Source organism: Eurypyga helias, unplaced genomic scaffold, assembly GCF_000690775.1.
Source record: "Eurypyga helias isolate BGI_N326 unplaced genomic scaffold, ASM69077v1 scaffold10017, whole genome shotgun sequence".
Classification (NCBI taxonomy): Eukaryota; Metazoa; Chordata; class Aves; order Eurypygiformes; family Eurypygidae; genus Eurypyga; species Eurypyga helias.
In genome coordinates, this window is record NW_010261193.1 from 55,128 (window position 1) to 74,003 (window position 18,876).

General features: G+C 38.7%; 1 protein-coding gene across 1 annotated transcript; it reads right to left on the bottom strand.

Annotated features, from left to right (window-relative positions):
* Positions 1-4,629: 4,629 nt before the first annotated feature.
* On the bottom strand, positions 4,630-18,277 carry PPM1A (protein phosphatase, Mg2+/Mn2+ dependent, 1A). The gene is made up of 5 exons (XM_010155283.1): positions 17,444-18,277; positions 15,530-15,647; positions 10,389-10,497; positions 7,835-7,892; positions 4,630-5,509 (listed from the first exon to the last, which is right to left on the bottom strand). Exons 1-5 carry the CDS (start codon positions 18,275-18,277, stop codon positions 5,480-5,482), a joined length of 1,149 nt encoding a protein of 382 aa, XP_010153585.1. The 3' UTR covers positions 4,630-5,479.
* Positions 18,278-18,876: the final 599 nt, after the last annotated feature.

Sequence of the window (18,876 nt, forward strand, 5' to 3'; positions counted from 1 at the left end):
AGCCTGGAAGCAGACTGTAGGAGTGCCTGCACCAGGTGACGAAAGATCTGTTTTACTGCCACTCAAGAGGAACATCAAATAAGAACAGAGATAAAGCAAGGAACATGCAGAGAGCCTGTCCCCGTAGGTCAGTGACTGGGACCATCAGGAGATTAAAGTTCCAGACAGTTTTTCATGTATTAAGTAAATAGCATAAATACTTGTATATTTTTCTGGAAACACGTTTTCAGTGGGAGATGATGTAAACTCAACTTCTAGCACACTGTAGTTTTTTTTTTTTACTTGAAAGCACTTAGTGGTCCATGAGAATAAACAGCTTTAACTATTCCTACAGCTTCCTGAACTTCTTGGGAACAAATGCCACAGCCCAGGTAACTGCTACCTCATTTATAAAGCAACGTCACTAAGCGAAACAAAGCTATGAAGAGGTTCAGAAGGTGCACGCCTGGGTCTGCAGAGACCTGTGGACCGTGCAAGCATAGGGTCTCAGAAAGGTTTGGGCTGGAAGGGACCTTAAAGACCATCCCGTTCCAACCCCCCTGCCATGGGCAGGGACACCTTCCACTAGACCAGGTTGCTCCAAGCCACATCCAGCCTGGCCTCCACGTGCACAGAGAAACACTCCACATAGTGCTCAAAGAGCTCACTCAAAGGTCAGATTCTCTAATCAATGTTTCACAGACAGGTCAGTCCAAAGTACGTAGCCCCAGATTGGTACTTTTAAATTTTGCTCCGTTTCTACAGCTTGTAGCAGGAATCACATTCATTTTAGGCACTACAGCATCCCATAAATCATGCGTGGAGCCCCATTTTACCACTTAAAAGAGCTTTAAAAAAAAAAAAAAATCTATCCAGTCAAGGAGAGACTTTACACACTGTATCGGTACACAGAGGCTCGGGTTACGGCCATCTCAAACACCCGTCGCTGTAGGAACAAAGAGCTGTACTAATTATCTAGGAGACATTATTTTCACACCTCATGAAGCTCAGCAGAACACCAGTTCCATTTTCTACATAAAAACATCAGGTACAGCACTATAGTTCTACACCAGCTTCGCTGCTTCTGAACCTACACAGGATACATCAGGCTTGCATTAAAATACTGTATTTGCCAAATGATGAGGAAAGGGTTTACATTTTACTAGAGGTCAGCCCGTTACAGACACGACCAAGTCTGAAGGAAATTTAAGTATATATACAAAGTCATTTGCGCATAAAAGCAACTCAAGAAGGTGCAGGTGGTTGAAGGTGGACATCTCAGCATGACAAAATCCCGATGTACACTGAAATAAGGTGAACTTTAACCACCATATGGTTAACCTAATTGTGACAGCCAAGCTGTCTGTCCCACAGGACAGAGCTACGTACATCTAGAGAAAGCGAACAGAAAATACGTTTGTCAGCACGGAACTTGCACACAAGACACTAAAACCAAAGCCTCACGATTCTAGTGTTAAGAAAAAGCATGTTTACTAATGCAAAACGTTCATCTTAAGTACAGAGTGGAGAAAGATCTGCAAAGGCTTCGATACCCCCTACGCAGATCAATCATTTATCTGTGTTGAGGGTGTGGCTTCCCAAATTGTGGCAGAAGGGGTGGTGCAACCATTCCTTTGCTCTCAGACCTGTCTCCCCAGTCTGCATCTTGCCCTAAATCCAGCTATGGGATGCTGGTCCATCAACTTACCCAGCTGAAGAGTACAGATTTTCACCTAACTGCAGGGCTGTGCAAGCATGATCGCTGGCACAAAAAAGGCTTATGGCAATAGTTTAGTCTTGATGTAAATTGATCCTGAAACCATATCCTTAGTTCACAGACTACTAAAAACCAGAAATGCAATAGGAAGTCTATCCTAGGCCAGTGTAACAAATTAAGATGAGATTCTTACTGGGCAGACAACTGCAGTGGAAACCATTCCCTATTTCTGTTAAATCACCTTTTGAGCTTTCCAGTTTTCGAACAGAGCAAAATGGCTCAGACTTTAGGCTCACAGTCGAGACAGTAACAGCTTGGCAATAAACAATTTAACGGAGTCTGTTTATCGTAAGCACATGTTAAAACGATTAGCTTTGGCACCTGCATGAACTATCCAGGTTAATTGCTCCCATTCCTCATCTGCTGCTTACTACCCATCAGCATCTAGCCAGTAGGACACAACCTCGGAGTACATCAATTCCGCATAGGTTAATGACAAGCAGGTGACATTTCTCTCTCTGACTTCTGCTGGAAGGTTAAAACGACCGATGGCCACGCGTCAAGGGGTCCGTGGTGCTGCTTCCCGGCTAGGTCTGTCTTTTAGCAAGACACCTATAAGGCCTGGGCTACATAACATGCATTGGACCTGCAGATTTCCGACCCACCACAGGCACCGAGGACTCTACTGATACAACAGATTTACAAAGCCTTGCAGATCTAAGACCCTACCTAGTGTCACTGCGTTTAGTTAATCCAACACTGGCTTTTAAAGCACATTTTAGAAGCCTCTGTCTTGAACATATTTCAATGCTGAATTAGTGAGAAATATTGGAAACAGCAGTCTACAAAGCAGTACAGGTAATCTCCCAGAAGGATCAGTGAAACATTTAATCTGACTACAACAACACTCACAGAAACTGAAGCCAGTGAAGCTGTCAAATGTAGGAGGAAAACAAAGTTGCATGGCATACGAAGCAAAGTAGCTTTACAAATGTCATTTCCTTTTAAAAACAAGCAAATTGGGACCATCCTATTTGAACATGTATTTAAAAATACATCTTTTAATATCACACAATTTTCATTTTTGTCACACAGGAATTTTTTTCCAAGAGGGAAATAAATAGCACACAATACTTAAAAAAAAAAAGAATTGCTGCCTTGCCCCTGAGGTGCTAATGTTTTTAGCATTTAAAAAAAAAGTTTCTGGTGCAAGAAGGAGATGCACAAAGGTGCAAAAGTGCCTTTTTCTTTTCAGAGCCGTGAAAAGTACAGCTTGCCTCTCTCCTAGGATGCTTTATACACGTAATTCATATATTTCGTAATCAAAACCTGTATCTAAAACGGCAGTGTTTATGCATACATAACAGATTCAGTGCTCTGACCTCATCAAAACGCTGAACATAGGCGGGAGAGAGAAAGGCCTGAAACGGGCTTTCTTCCGCTCCCCTCAAACCTAGTTACATTGCCTGTAGCAACAGCAGAATTGTTTTCTCTCTAACCTTTAGGAGACCTCATCAGAAGAGGCTTCAAATACATCATTTGTCACTGAGACAGTTTAAGTGATTATGGTTTGAAGTATGGCTTTTCACACCAGTTTTGCTTCTGATTTTTAAAGTTTAAAATGCAAAGGTTCCGCAGTCCAGTTCAAAGTTTTGCAGTTTCCAGAACTAAACTTTAGTCTCTGTGAAAAAGGACAGAACTTTTATCTGCATCGCCCTAAATCAGGTTTAGCTTTTTGCACTAATACGCCATGTTTTATTACATATGCTTGTTAATTAGGTGCCTGTGAAGCTATAACTTAACATTATTATAGTTTTGCACTCTACAACAAAATTAGACATTTTATGCATTTATTCATAGGTAAGGAACTGGTTCTTTAAGCAAAAATTGCTATAAATTTATAAATACAAATAGTGCTTATGTTTTCTTCATTCATGCTTGAACAGATTACAAACTGAATACAATGAAGTTACGTTTAAGCACCCCACATAGACAAGAGGGATAAAAGAAAAGTTTGCTGGTATATACTATACTTAGTTCCAAGACACTATAAGTTACTTTTTCACTGTTCAGTGTTCCCTAACTCTGCATTAGTTTTAAGGCTATATATACAAATATGTATATTTCAAAGTTAGGGAAAAAAAGCAAAATGCATTGTACTACATTTTCCTATCAAAAAGTAATTATACACCAAGTTCTGATTCTGTTTAACTGCAGTAAATGTTACAATCTACTTGCTTTACTGATTTTCCTTTTGGGGAATCTGCCTACTAAATGAGTAAACTACATATTAAATACAATATTCTCAACCAAAAAGACAATACAAGGTGCACAAAACAGCAGTTTTGCAAACACGACTGACTCGAAAACTTAATTTTTGTATGCTCAATGGGAGGAAGCTAAGCTTAAATCAAATTAGTTTATTATCTTATAAAATTTTAAATTAGAATTTTAAACAACGAACAGTTAAATATTGTCAACATGCTATATCTCAAATCACAAGTACTGTTTAACCACTAGTCTCTCATTCTAAGTAAGTGGGTCAATTAAAAACACACACCATAAAATGTTAAAGATTGTCAGGCTTTAACAAATGTATTTTTATCAAACAGTAGGCAAATTCAAACCAATGCACATCTTCAGTGGGGAGAAATAAAAAGCCAAAAAGCCTGAAAAAACCCACACATGTAAAAAATAGCGTAACGGATTAATCCCACATCATCCTCTAGCATATGGCTATGTCTTGGGCAATAATCAAAATCCTTCCCATTTTAAAAATGGGCTACCAATTAATAAAAATATTCTTCCACGAGTAAAATATCATTTACAATGGCACTGACATTTTAAAAGGCAGGAAAAAAGGAATTACACATTTATGGATAAATTTCTTGTTTGTTAAATCAAGCTTTATTGATAAAATGGAATTCAAAGTATTTACTCGGAACAGCAGCAGACCCAGCCAATCAGGATTGTAAAAATGCCACAGACTCCTACTGTACGTAGAAAGCTGCCTGTTCGTGCTCAGTGATTAGTAGCATCAGGTAAGGGTTAATGAAAAAAGAGGTGCAAAGAATCAAGGCATTCTAATCCCAAGATTCGTATTATGAACATGATACTATTAATAGGTCATGATTTAACTCCCACTGAAGTCAAAATCAGAACTCCCTTTAACTCAATGTGAGAGCAGGAGGGCGTCCAAGAAAATGAGATACATTTGGTGAAGAAGGTGCGCTACTTTTAAGTTATTTTTCCGTTGCCAAGCAAATTCATACACTGTAATTTCTGGTAAGTTGCCCACAAGTTCAGCTTTCGTATAGACCAAAGTTATCTTTACAGTTTTGTGCACCTCTTGAGCACCTAGCTGGCTAGGCTGCTGCTCCTTGCAATCCAAAACCACAACATGAATTTAAAGGGATATATATCATTGCATCACACAAGCCAAACATTTCTTCTAACCTTTATAGTGATTTAAAGCAGTCCATAATTAAATATGAGCATTTTGTACAAAGACAATTGCACTTTACAAAAACAAAATCATACAACATAAATTGCTGGAGTCTGATTTACAACATGAATTATGGTTTGAAATCACGTTTACAGGTCTGTTTTACAAAAAAGATCAGTTCCTGGGCTAGATGTCGTACTGCTGTAGTCACTCCCACCAACACATCATACTCCCTTCTTTAATTAAGGTTGAGGATGGATGTTAAGAAGGGTCACTGAGGTTGGGCTGCACTTTCATTTGAAGGATGAAACGTGAACTCCACAGCTAGATGAGCAGTTTTACCACATATCATCAGTTGAGGCAGAATCCTTAAAGAAAAAAGAAGGAACCCTTTAAAGTCTGGAGTGCCCATAGTTACAGCATTTTCTGGATAATCCAGACTGAAAAGGGTAAAGACTTAAATCATCTTAGGAGTCTGTTTTCTCTCCCATTTCAGAAATACCATTAAAGTAGCATCTAAAACCCACATATGCATAATTAATGAAGCATTAATTACAAATACATTTCAAAGTCTGACCGTGTGTTTTATAACAGCCTTATCAATCCTCAAAATAATGTCCTAGGAACATTATTCAAAAGCATTCCCGGAACAGTTGGAAGCAGTATGAAATGGATACACTGACTACACCGACCGGTGTGTTAAAAGAGCAGGATGTGCCCTGTGCCCTTTGTTATCATCATTATCATCTTCTGGGTTCTCAGCCCTCCCTCACTGCACAGGAAGATAATCAACTGACTCTGATCAATTTTAACACTTATAATTTGATTAGAGAAGTATGGTTGGGGCAACTGCAGGAAACCCTAATTTTGGATGGTAATAAAACCACAAGGGAAAAAAAAAGTATAGAAAAGAACTGGAAAGAGAGGCATGTCGTGCCCTAAATCCTAGCTGTACGGCCACACTATAAAACCATGCATCCAATACCGGAGTATCCACAACATCTGGTCCATTTAGGCACATGGGCAACACTGGATTTTGTGTAACTACCACAAACTTGAAAAATGTTTAACTGACCCCTGGTATCAGTTAAAAAAAATCCTAGTTCAAACTGCGTAACTCCAGTAAGTGTTCTTTCATCCATTTGCCTGTGTGTCATCTGTTTCCTTTTCCCTTGCTAGACTGTTCTTTATTCAGCCTTCCCTGCTGCCTCATCAGCTGGGTACATCAGTGAACACCACAACTAAGAAGCAGGACCACAGCTCGGCAGCTGACGCAACAGCTAAGCCTGTAGTAGAGGCACCAGAGCAAACTGCTCTGTACAGCCGTCTCCGGTTGTTTCAGCACTACCTGCTACCTTTCCTCACGTAATTAAGGGCCATGACAGGCTTTAACAGCAGTGTATGCTGGTGCTCCCACAGCTGCACTTCCCTATCATTACTAAGGCCGCAGGAGGTAGAAATATTACTCCGCTTTAGAAGCTCTGCCTTACCGATTCCTTTGAGAGAAAAGAGGCTAATTAAGTCTTTAGCAATGCCACACATGACAATTTCTTAGCACTTAAGTTCTGCACCCTTCATTCAAACTTGTGCACAGAACTCATTACAACCCATAAAGAACAGTTGGCATGGAGGTGTAGTAAAAAAAACCCCATCACTAAAATTACCCTTTGCAAAAGCACCGCCTCCACTTTTTTTCTTCAAGACCAGAACTAGCAAAGGAGAGCAGTTATATGAAAGACCAAAATGGTTGTGTTTGTTTCAAGGGCAGGGATGAAGTATAAAGCAGTAGTGAGTACAAACACATGAGCTGCACGCCAACTATTCAGTATGCAAATGTCTGTAGCCAAGCTGCCAACATCAGAGAAAGAAGTTTGCGTACTGTGCATTTGCAGAACAGCAACACACTACAGAATGTATGTGGAAGGTAAAGCATCCTCTTTCAGGCAGTATTTAGGAATTTTTATGCTAAAGATATAATGAGAACTGCCAAACAAACCAGCACCCAGTTGGAAAGCCAACACACAGTTCTTCATGTCTGGATGCATTTCACTTATGGCACATCGAAGTCTGTAAGTAATTTCTGCTGACAGGTAATGGACCAATTTAACTACCGTAAGTAGCACCGTACTTTTGGTGACAGAATGTTGTTTCCAGTGATGTAACTGCAATTGGGATCACTGTTCAGGTTTTAGAGTTTTGGGGTTTTTTTTCCCCACTGACAGTGTATTCATGTCACTCTGCTCACTGACGTAAGAACCTAAACCGTACGTTTCCTGTAGGATGCTCTTTGCTTAAGAATGAAAGTGTTTACACAGTCCATTTGGAAAATTAGTATGTCCTTAAAGCTTACATGGCTTTTTTGTTCTTATTATCTGGGGAAAAATGTCTCCCATAAACGGAGGGAAAAAAACCCCATACATGCCTCTCTGCACCACGTGGCAGGAAAGCATTTGGAAACCCAGGCAGGATTCAAATAATGAAATTCCAGAGGACAAATGAATCAACCATACCAGAGTTCTGAGACTATGATCAGGGGAAGGTAGCAGAAAACAATTACAAAACATTGTCCAAAGAGCACAACTTTGCTATTGCTTCTCTGGGGGTAGGGGTCTTGACAAGAACCAACGATATGTTTCTTTATGAAACAGCTATAATAATTGGGGTGGGGGAAAGATAACGTAAAAGATACTTACAGTATCATCATTCCTGTAGGGGTTCAGTCTGTTATAGACGGCTTCAATCACACTCCGTCTAGAGGAAAAAAAACCCAAACACAAGATTTTAAGGCTCAAATTTCCTAAGTACGATTTTAACTTACAATGCAAACTTTAAAAGGTTTTAAATTCACAGAACCAAGTTTACTTCAAATTAGCACTAGGCGTCATTAAACACTGAACACAGCTATCACATCCTGTAAGACCTTCGGGTTCAAGAAAACCAGGCTGAACACCACTCGGCGTTCAGCCGACGAGCACAGTCTGACATTCACGCGAGGCTGCAATGCTGTCTGATGATGTGTCTCTCGGCTTTGAAACAGGGCAGCAGAAAACTTGATGGACGCTGAATGCCCTGCTCATTTGTGTGTCTGATGAGCACTGCAGCAGCACTTCATGTATTTTCATAGGGGAAGAGTCATTTTTTTACCTTCTGGATGCACAAAAATTGCATCCTGAAGGACATAGTGGTTTGCGTTACATTCTGAAATGTAGTTCCCCTGTGCAAACCTGGAAAAATTATTTCTGAAGCAATACTCTCTTACATGATAAGTCCAATACTCTCCCACAACTTTTCTCAAAAAAATTTAAACTGCAAATAGAAGTTCTACATGTCGTATCTTCAGACTGACAAGAATTCTCTCTGCTAAAAAAATATTAAAAATTTAATTCAGGCATCTTAAGTTTTGTCTTTTTTTAAAAATGTGCTTAACATTTAAGATAGCTTTCTATTAACTATTTTGACTCTGGGATTCTTAGCTTTTCTAATATTGATAGGAAATATACTGATAAAGTATTAATAGAAAAATTGCAAACAACATTGAAACAAGTACTTCTTTCTTTTTTAAACATGGGTTGAAAAGGTTTTCTTGAAAAATGATACTCAAGAAAAAAAAAAAAAAGTGAGGCTGAGGGAAAAGGAAGCCTTTGCCTTACCCAGTAGATAAGGAAACAACTTTGGAGGGGGAGCAGGAAGGAAAGAGGGTAGTAAAAGACAGGAATTATAGGCTGGACTTTAAAAGCAACTTTCTTCCAGATCCCCTTTCTGCAGAACCAAGTATGACGAAGTAGCAGACTACTACTGCGATACAAAACAAACTTCAAAGAACAACCTTTTATCTGCTCAGGAATGCATGCAGAGCAATCACAAAGGAGGAGTGCATGAGAAGGAAAAAAGCAGGTGATAGGCTTTATAATCATCCCATAATACTGAAAAACCAGGAACTACCATACAGCAGTATAAACACCAGAGTGAATCTACTGAATAGGACACAGAAGAGGCTGAATTTAAAGCAATAAAAGCAATTACACACAAAGTACATTGCATGTATGAACTGGAAAGTTTCCCTTATCTCTCAAGAAATAGGTATCTGATTGTAAATAAAGGCAGGTTTCTTGAAAAGAATTATTTTTCTTCCAAACTGGCTGCAGGGCTTTGAGTTACACTAACATGTAATTAAATCCATACTTCTATTAATCCCTGTTCTAACTAGCATCACAAACACAAAATCCCATGGAAGCCAGTCATTTCAGCACTTCCTCACAACCATGATGCTACTGCTAGCCAAAGGAGACTGAGAAAAATCAATTTGTATACCCTATTTCGTGAGTAACTGACTTGTCGATACTTCAAGACTACAGCAACACATCCGAAATAGATGCTATTATGCATAAAATTGCCATCTCTTCTCCTATTCAAACAGTTTATATAAGAATAATTTTATTTGTGGAAGTCAATTTTACAGTTCAGTTATTCAACTACATACCTAGAGTCTTCATGTTTGGGTGTAACAACACCAAAAAGATACTGTGAAGGATTAATACAGTCTGTACCATACGTGCCCAATGCATTTTAACGCAGCACAGGTTCACAAACTATCTTTTGAACCAAAAAGCTCTCGGTTTGGTGTGCCAACAAGCTAACTGCACCACTTCCTTACAGACCGAACATCAGTTCGAGAAGCCACAGAACATCAACACTGAACTCTTCACGGTCAAAGCCAGCCTATATAAAGCTGTAAATAAACTCCCCCCCTTTTTTTTTTGATAGACTTCTATCTAGTTTTCAGATTTGTCACAAGCAGAGATACAAAAGCCAACTTTTAGCAATTAGCTACAGACAAGAAAAGCTGCCAAGCAGAACATCGTAAGCCTACCACTTCTTGAAGCGTATATCTACATATCCAAGTAATTACTAAAATCAGCGCGTTGTTCTTGCATCTTCAGATGTAGCCTCCCCCCATAGAAATCCCAGTTAATTACAAAAAACACACACAATCAGGCCACCCTTAAAAAAAAACCCTCAGTCCTTCCCAAAACTAGAGTTTGAAATTTAATTTTGGTAGTGATTCATAGTTAACTCTGTTCTTACGCTTCTCCTTTAACATTCAGAACAACTGAGCAATAAAAATCGGAGAAGAGATCACCACCTTTTGTCCTGTACCCTTCTTCCCTCCCCCCGGCTTTTAAGAGTGGCCTTACAGTTAAGTTCCGATTAAAATCAAAAACCACATTTACACTGATGTGAACTCACTTGCTTGCCAATTCACCCCCCGGCGGGAGGTTTGGGATGCTCTCAGTTGCTAACGTACGCATCACGTGGACTAAGTCTGGGACTCCTTCACCCTGCTTCTTTATGATCTCTGGGAATCAGAAGTACTTTTTTTGTAAGTGCAGTCCAAATTTAACTTCAAAAGATTGAAACACTCAGTTTTATAAAAAGACAGCTTAACTTCTGTTAATATTTACATTAAAAAAATATAAATGACAGACCATATTCAACATGGTTATTGTTAACTTTGGTTCCATAAGAAAAGAACCTGTAACAGATTTGACAGAGATACACTGCTAACTGTTAACATGCATGCTGGTTTTAGAAACACACAGCTACCTAAAGGAAGTGGGAAAAAAATTCTTTAACAGCTTTCCTGCTATACATTAGATATATTAGAAGATGTAGTATCTTCCCAACAAAATGCCCTGGGCACTAGGCAGGTATTAACATCAGCCTTATCACTGCAACAGAAGACAAAAGATTACCACCGTCACAGAAAGCACAGTATTTTCACAAAACAAAGGGTTAGACATCATAACTCCCATGGCTGTATGTGTATTAGCCAATACGTGTACCTCACCGCATTACAGCAACATGCAAATCTTAAGAACAATTACATACAAATTAGAAGCCAGGGACATCATATCTAAGAGACAGTTCCATCCTCAAGTCACTTCGGGGATATGTGAATACTGGATAGTTATTTAAAGCTGATCCACTCCAACTTCTGGCTGAAGAGAATCTGTACTGTAGCCACAGTCACATTTGCTAAGAAATTCATTCTTTAACTTTTACCCTTAAGCCTGGTTTGGGGTTTTTTTCCCCCCCAAGTCATAAACGTGTGATTTTATTTGAACTCAAGAGACTTCAGACCATACCACTGCTGAAAAGTCCCTCTTGACACAGGGATTTAAGGGAATTTAACGAACAAGCACATTTTTAAAAAATGCATCTCATTGCTTTTTCTGTAAACGTGAGCTCTTCGAAATTATGCAAGATATGAACTATTAAGACTTGGCGCTTGATCGAGTGAATACTGCAGCACACATACAATAATGTGTACAGACATAAATACGTGTGTGTACACACACATATGTGCACGTATGTACACACACACAATTCTTCATGTCATAAAGCATTTACACAGCTTGAAGAGCAGTGGGAATTCATCGGTATCACTTTTGAAATATACTCTAGCATTCAGTTTTTGTCCTAAAAGAGAACTGCAGAAGCCCACACCAAGTTTCCATTTTATAATTTGATTAGTGAGGTAAGACACATTAAAAGCTTTTAAAACCAACATGTATCTATTCCTTTTTTAGTTAAGAAATTAAAACCAACAATTGTGAATTACTTTTTGTGCATGCAATAGTTTGTCAGGGCTGTGTGCCTTTACAAAAAGCATCAGCTCCATTTTGCAGTTAGGCTGTGTAAATTATTTGCAAGGTACAGTGGAAAAACTGTCTAGCCCTCAACCAGTGTCAATGTCTGCAACACAATGCTTTAAACTGTTTACTTCAAAACCTACATTTTAAATACATGACACCACACATCACAGGCACCTCAAAAACTTGCCATTTCCTCAAAATCTATAGCCACGATTCATTTTACCATCTAGTATTTAGTAAATAATCTAACACTCTTAAATCTGAATAAGAAGCAAAGATCTCGGATTTGGTTTGCCAAGTTCCTTTATTGTGCAATTTTGAACATCTAGTATATTCTACATTGTGCTAGTGCTAAAGTTCTGCTGTACAAAAATAAGGACTTTATAGTTTACCTATACTACACAGTTTCACAACCTGTAACTGCAGTACATTTAACATACAGTCTCTGCTAAAGGAATACATTTTGATAAAACTAGAGATACAGACTGAATGAACACTGAAGACAACAAATAGAGTCGGTCTGCTAGCTGTGTTTGATTTATTGGAACTGTCTTCTTTCAATACATCTTACTACCCTCCCCCCCCAACCTCTCATTTATTTTTAAACCTTCTACACATTTTCATGGCACCAAGTAGTGGAAGAATGTGCTTACAACCCTAAAATAAAGGATTCAAAGCATATCTGCGTTTTCATATTCTGAATGAGAATTCCACACAAAGTTTAAGAAAAAGCTAGAGCTTTGATGTTGTGAAAATATGGGAAGGAACATGTAACAGCTAACTTAAAATTATTTATCTCTATATAGGTACAAATACTGCAAGGATTATCTATTACGGAATGTTTTTATGTAAAAAACTGGGAAGAGAAAAAAGCTTAGACAAGTTTCTTACTGGAATCAACACATCAATAACACATATTAGTGTAAATAGCAGCAACACATTTTGGAGTGACTGATTACTTCTACCGTGAAGTTCACATGATATTTTAGGAGTAATACTGATTTATTGCAAGCAATGGCACAAAGATGCTTCTCCACACTTGCTGCTTCTTCCATTATTATTTGTTGTAGCTAGGAATCTGGACCACAAACACATCAAAATGAGTAAAAGGAGAGTCCTACGTGGCATGGTACGTAGAAAGCTTTCTACATTTTTAAAAATCTGAATCGCCTCTCCTTATTCAAAATGACCATCTAAGCCCTAGTCAGTCGACAGATGTGCACTGCTTCTTAACAGTGTAAATATGTAGTCTGGGCTGAGGTAATAAAAGTACAACCAGAAGAAAATGCACATGAAATAAGCATCCAATCTCATTACCTGTGGGACTACACCGAGTACTGAAGTGCATAAAAATACATAATATGCCTTTTCACCAACTTTCCATTTTAATTAATTTTAACTTTAAATTGGTATTACAGATTAGTAAGATCATTCTAGAAGTATTCTTTACATTTTCTAGTTCCTTCAGCTGAAGATTAGGTTTTTAAAGTTAAGCACTGTCATTCTTCAAGTATCCTAGGATAACAGCAAGATTATTCACTGTAGTGTTTGAAAATTTCAGGTGCTGTAGCAGTCCTACCTTACTGGCCAAGGCTACATTATCCATTTACACCAGAAACAATTTAACTACACAAGAATTATTAAGTTAAAGGTAACAAAGTGAATCGACTCTTGTCCTTGAAGTTCTGCTTTAGTTCAGCCCCTCAACTTCCCTCATGAGTAAGACCTAAAAGGCTAAACTCTGCACACAGCTGATACACTATTCAGCCCAGCAGCGACTTGTTTATGACATATTCATTAACTTAAATAATATATTTGTGCAACAATAGATATGTCTGTGCAACAATAGACTTAAGATTGCGAGTAACTAAAAAAAAGAAGCAAAGACCCTTGAGTGGATGTGCAATGTATTTCCTCAAGTTGTTCAGACATCATCCCATCATATTAAAGTGCTCTGTAACTACATACAGAATCCTTCTGCCTCGTATACAAGTATCACACTTTGCTCATTCCTGAAATTTTTTATTTGTCTAAGTGCAAAGTTCCAACAGCCAAATTCATTGTATGTACCATAATCACATGCAGTTCCAGTGTTCGGGCTCTTCACTTACAAAATAAAGTGTCTGTACAAAAACGTCAGCTTTCCTCACTGTAACGTTCCTGGGGTACAATGAGGCCAGCTGAAGATGCAGCCTCAACCTGAACGTATTTTCATGTTCTAGGCCATGGGTTTGTCTGAACTCAGACACAATATCTAAGATACAAAGGTAATACTTGCCCAAATTAGGAGAGTTCGCATGCTGTAAATTAAGTGTGAATTTACAGCATGCTTGTTCTCCACCAATTCTGTGAGTGGGCATACATAGCAAGCTCTTCAAATGCCTGGTGCAAAACTGCTCGCTGATTTGAAATGGAGAAAGCCATCTGACACTTAACTCATGCAGTGTTACCATGTGCTTGGTTATTCCTGCTACGCTGTCAGAAAGATTCACACTGTTGCTTACTGCGCACCAACTTCTATTAGGCAAGTGATAGATTTAAACACAGAAATGTCTGTCTGGACATTTGTTCAGTACAGAACAGATGTAGTTTGCCAAGACTTGGCGAATGAGGCCTTAGAAAAAAGCGATCCCTTCTGAAGGTGCACCTAAAAAGGTAGCATGTGCTTTAAAACTGCACATTAATCTGCCTGAACCCAGAATTCCCATGTAGGCAAGTTCTCTGTGAAATTTCTGAAGCTGCACCGTGTTATCTTCCTGCAAGTTAAGGAGGAAAAGTGCGCAATATATTCCTCTTACTAATCCCTGATACCACAGTTACAAAGAACTGTGTATCGTGCCCTGTGTGCTATTAAGGTTTCTTGGGAGTATGTACACATAACTAGACTTGTAACATATAGGTCTATACTTCAAAAATAGACTTCACCTATGCAAATAATGCATACAGCGTGTCTTATGTTTCAGAGCAAAGTCCAAGCTGTGGCTGTTTTGTAAAAACTAAAAGGCACTATAAATCCAGTTTTAATGAGAAATCTTTGAAATCTTATCGATTTCAAATATCATTTGTAGTTAGGTGACTAAAAATGCCCAAGACTCGCAGTTTCAGTTTAAAGTTTAAGAACTCCCGAAATACAAATTTAAAGCAAAATTTTGAAGTTAGAGTAACATGAGCTCCTAGCTTCATCATGAACGCTTAAAGATTAGCTTTGATAAATTTCTGACGTACTTTCAAATAAGTAAGTATGCTAGCAGGTGCCTTAAAGATGACAGCAATCAAGCTGTAGCCTACCATAATTGGATAATAAAATATTATGGCTAATTTGTATATAACTATATGGAAAAATGGCACTCAAATTACCATCTTCACAGACACTTTACAAGATATTCCGATTATTTCACTTAACGGCATATAACAGGAACCAGGATTTACTGGTCAGAAGTTAACGCTGTCAACAGACTCATGAAGAACACTGAGCACAAATAAATTATTTCTCTGCCATCCTGAATCATTTTCAGTGCTACAGGCTGCTGCACTTTGGTAGCAGACTTTTCTTTCAGGGCATACAGCAGCACTATACTAGTGCCTTTTTCAGAGCCGTACCCTAGATGGCCAATGGCACTTGGAGGTCTATTAGAAAGCCTGTATGTGTTAAGAGTTTAGTTGCTGGAAGGGGAAGGGGGCCAGGGGGTCTGTTTAGAAACAAAGTTACTTATTTTTTTTTAAATGATCCACCTTCTACTCTGCTTTCCAGGTACTTGTCCAACTCTGCCTCTCTTTTCACCGCCTCTGGTGATACCTTTGGTGCATTCGGAAAACAGATCAATATCACACTCATGTTGTCTCGACTTCCCTGGTGGAAAAGAAAAAATGATTTGAGAATGTATACACACCAGGCCAAATACACATCAAAGCATTTCACACACAAAAATTCACAAATCATACAGTATTAGAACACAACTTTTACTATTATGGATTAATATTATCATTAGCCTTAAATTTCTCCCCAGCCTCTTACAGAATTCCTGAAGTCTGCTCATTCATTCAGTCCAACTTTGTTCTTTCCTCTTTTATGGTCTGAAGACTACATGGAGCCAATTACAGACAGTCCATTGTCTTTTAAAAACTGACATTATTAATGAGTGATGTGTAATTAAAGTTGTGTTCCATCTTGTTTTAAGTACTATCCAATCATTTGGGGAAAACAGCTGAATATTAGACGGGTACACAGAACTACTACTGCTTAAAAGCACTATGTCGGGAGGTGCTGAATTCAGACAGTGCTTTCCCCTAAAATCACAGCTTTCGGGGTTTTGGTTTATTTCCCCCTTTTCTTTTAAACCAAGTTACAAGTGAGAGAAGCTGTTAAAAGACCAGCTGGAAGGGGCCCAGGCCTTTACAAAAGCATTCTTTGAAATGGAAACATTTGAAACTTCAACTAAACAGAATGCTAATACTTGAACACATTAAAACACAAACACATTCTGTTTATGAAAAGTAACTGTTCAGTTTACTTTCAATACCCCTGTGCTCTGCTCTACAAACACGCATCCATACGCTCAACTTTTAACACCAATTAAACCCACTGATGTCAGCAAGATCAAGAACAAGCCAGTGTTTAGAACAGGAGTCTATGTGTGTATGGGGAGGTGTTGACAGTTGGCTACTGCAAAGCTTACAGCATCCCCAAGCTGCTGCTCCTTCCCTGGTACTTGTTTTCAGCATTACCAGACAAAAATTGTGAACAAAAATGTACACATTATCAATCTGCTCACGTGTCAGAAAGCAATTACAGTTTTCCAAAAGGGAACCAATGACCTTGTTAGCCACATGGCAAGTGCAGAGATGCTGTCTTGTCTCTTTAGTATCAAAGATGCTGCCTTTTTTACATTATGACTTTTATCTTGCTTTTGGAAAATTAAGGGTCAAACTATGAAACTTAGTACTTCAAATCTCTTCTGTAACTGCACCACCCTGTAACTTATTAAGACAAAGTAGAATTTATCGTAGACAAAATTACACAGATTTGTTAAACAAAACAGTCCCATCTTCTACCTAACCTAGCTTCAGAGCTGTATCACACAACACTAAGAAATACAGTAATTAAACCAGAATAAAAGCTAATTTCGGAAGTCAGATCTTCAAATAGACAAGAAGAAATTTTAAATTGCAAAATATGAAGTCAGGCTTCATTCATTCTGCATTTATCTTGGTGTAATTATGACAGCAGTATTACTACTATATGCCCAAGAAAGGAGGGGTAGAATAGGAAGGGAAAGAATAATCTCTAGCCTGATTAAGTATTAAGAGTCAAGGTTTTGTAAAGTGTGCTGTGAAACAGAAAAGGGCAGTTATTGTCCTTGGCTTGCCCATAAAATCCCATCAGCTTCCAGTTCTCCAGTGATCACAACATATCTGCACATGATTTTATACTCTTCATTAACCAAACCCACCCAGAAAGCCATATTGTTTCTGTTATGTGTTCATTCCCCCTCTACCATTGTTTTTGTGGGAATCATGGTAATTACTGCCAAAGTTATGTTAACATAAACCACTGGATGCTTATAGACTGAAATCAAAACTTATTAACGTGTTCATAAACTTGTAATAGTGAAAACACAGTAAACTTCTTCTCTCAAGTCTGGCTACCTTGTACAAGCAGGTGTCAACTATCTCATTGCAAACTTTCTCAAGGTCATCAGTGACTTCAAGTCTGGATCTTACAAAGTCACACAGCTCTTCATTCCCCATAACATCCCAGATACCGTCGCAAGCTAGTATGATGAACTGATCGTCTTCTTCCCATCTCTCAATTTCATAAACTTCAGGCTCAGGTGAGACCAGCTGTTCTGTAGGACCTTTCCCATGGACACATTTGTAATCGAAGTCCCCAAGCGCTCTCGAAACAGCAAGAGAGCCATTCACACGCTGAATCATTACAGAGCCACCTGCATTCTGTATGCGCTCTTTCTCCAGTGGATTACTTGGTTTGTGATCCTGTGTGAAGAAGTGAACTTTCCTGTTTCTACACAGTAAACCTCTCGAGTCTCCACAGTTGATGAAGTATGTATGTTGGGGAGAAATCATGACTCCCACAGCTGTTGACCCACTTCTGTCTGCACCATGTTTCTTCTCAGAGATGACTCTCATGTGTTCATCAATTTGCAGAAAACCTGTTCTGATGCCACTCTTTACACTTTCCACAGATGGTGGCCCATCTGGCCCTTTAAAATCCTGGTTGCTTGTGATGTGATCTAATAAATGCTCACAGCAGTACTTGGCAACCTGTGATCCAGCATGCCCATCGTACACAGCAAAAAACGACCATCCATCAAGTCCATTTGGCAAACCAATCACAGCCGTATGCGCATCCTCCATTTCAACTCGCCAACCTTGCATGCTACTCAGACCATAGCGAAGCCCATTCCCTTGCCCCTGGGCATTATGCTTCTCCATCTTTGGCTTGTCTAAAAATGCTCCCATGATGACTTTCCTTCAGTTCTAAAAAAGAAAAAAAGTATTATGATATTTCTTAAACATCTCATTTAATAGTTTCTAATAGGGTGTTTAAACAATAGTCCAAATGTTAAGATGACTAAAATACACAGATAGAAAGCTGACTTTTCTGTGTCTCTCTCAAGTCACATTTGCATTGCTTTCATCTAATTTAAATAAGCACACTGCTACTGGCTGAACTGCACTTTTCCTATTCTTGTAACTGTTTTCAGCTGCTTTACTAGAAGAACTCCTATTACACTATCATTCATGGTTCTGACAAAAGCCTCTGGTATAAGTACCTTTAAAATTAGTTTGAAAGAGGACTTGTTAAGTGGCACACATCCAAACAGCAATGCTCGCTGTGATTACCGAGCCAATGAAAGAGCTCAGTGTTTCCAGGACACTGGCATTCCCTAGATCCCTACCTGCTGGCCAGAAAGTCCTGCTCACACTCTGACGGTGATGGGACAACAAAAGCAAATTCATTAGGTTTCCTTTTGGGGGAGGAGTTCTGGGTTTGTTTGTTTGGTGGGGTTTTGTTTTGAACTTTAAACAGATAAAGCAATCTGATCAATCAAAACGAT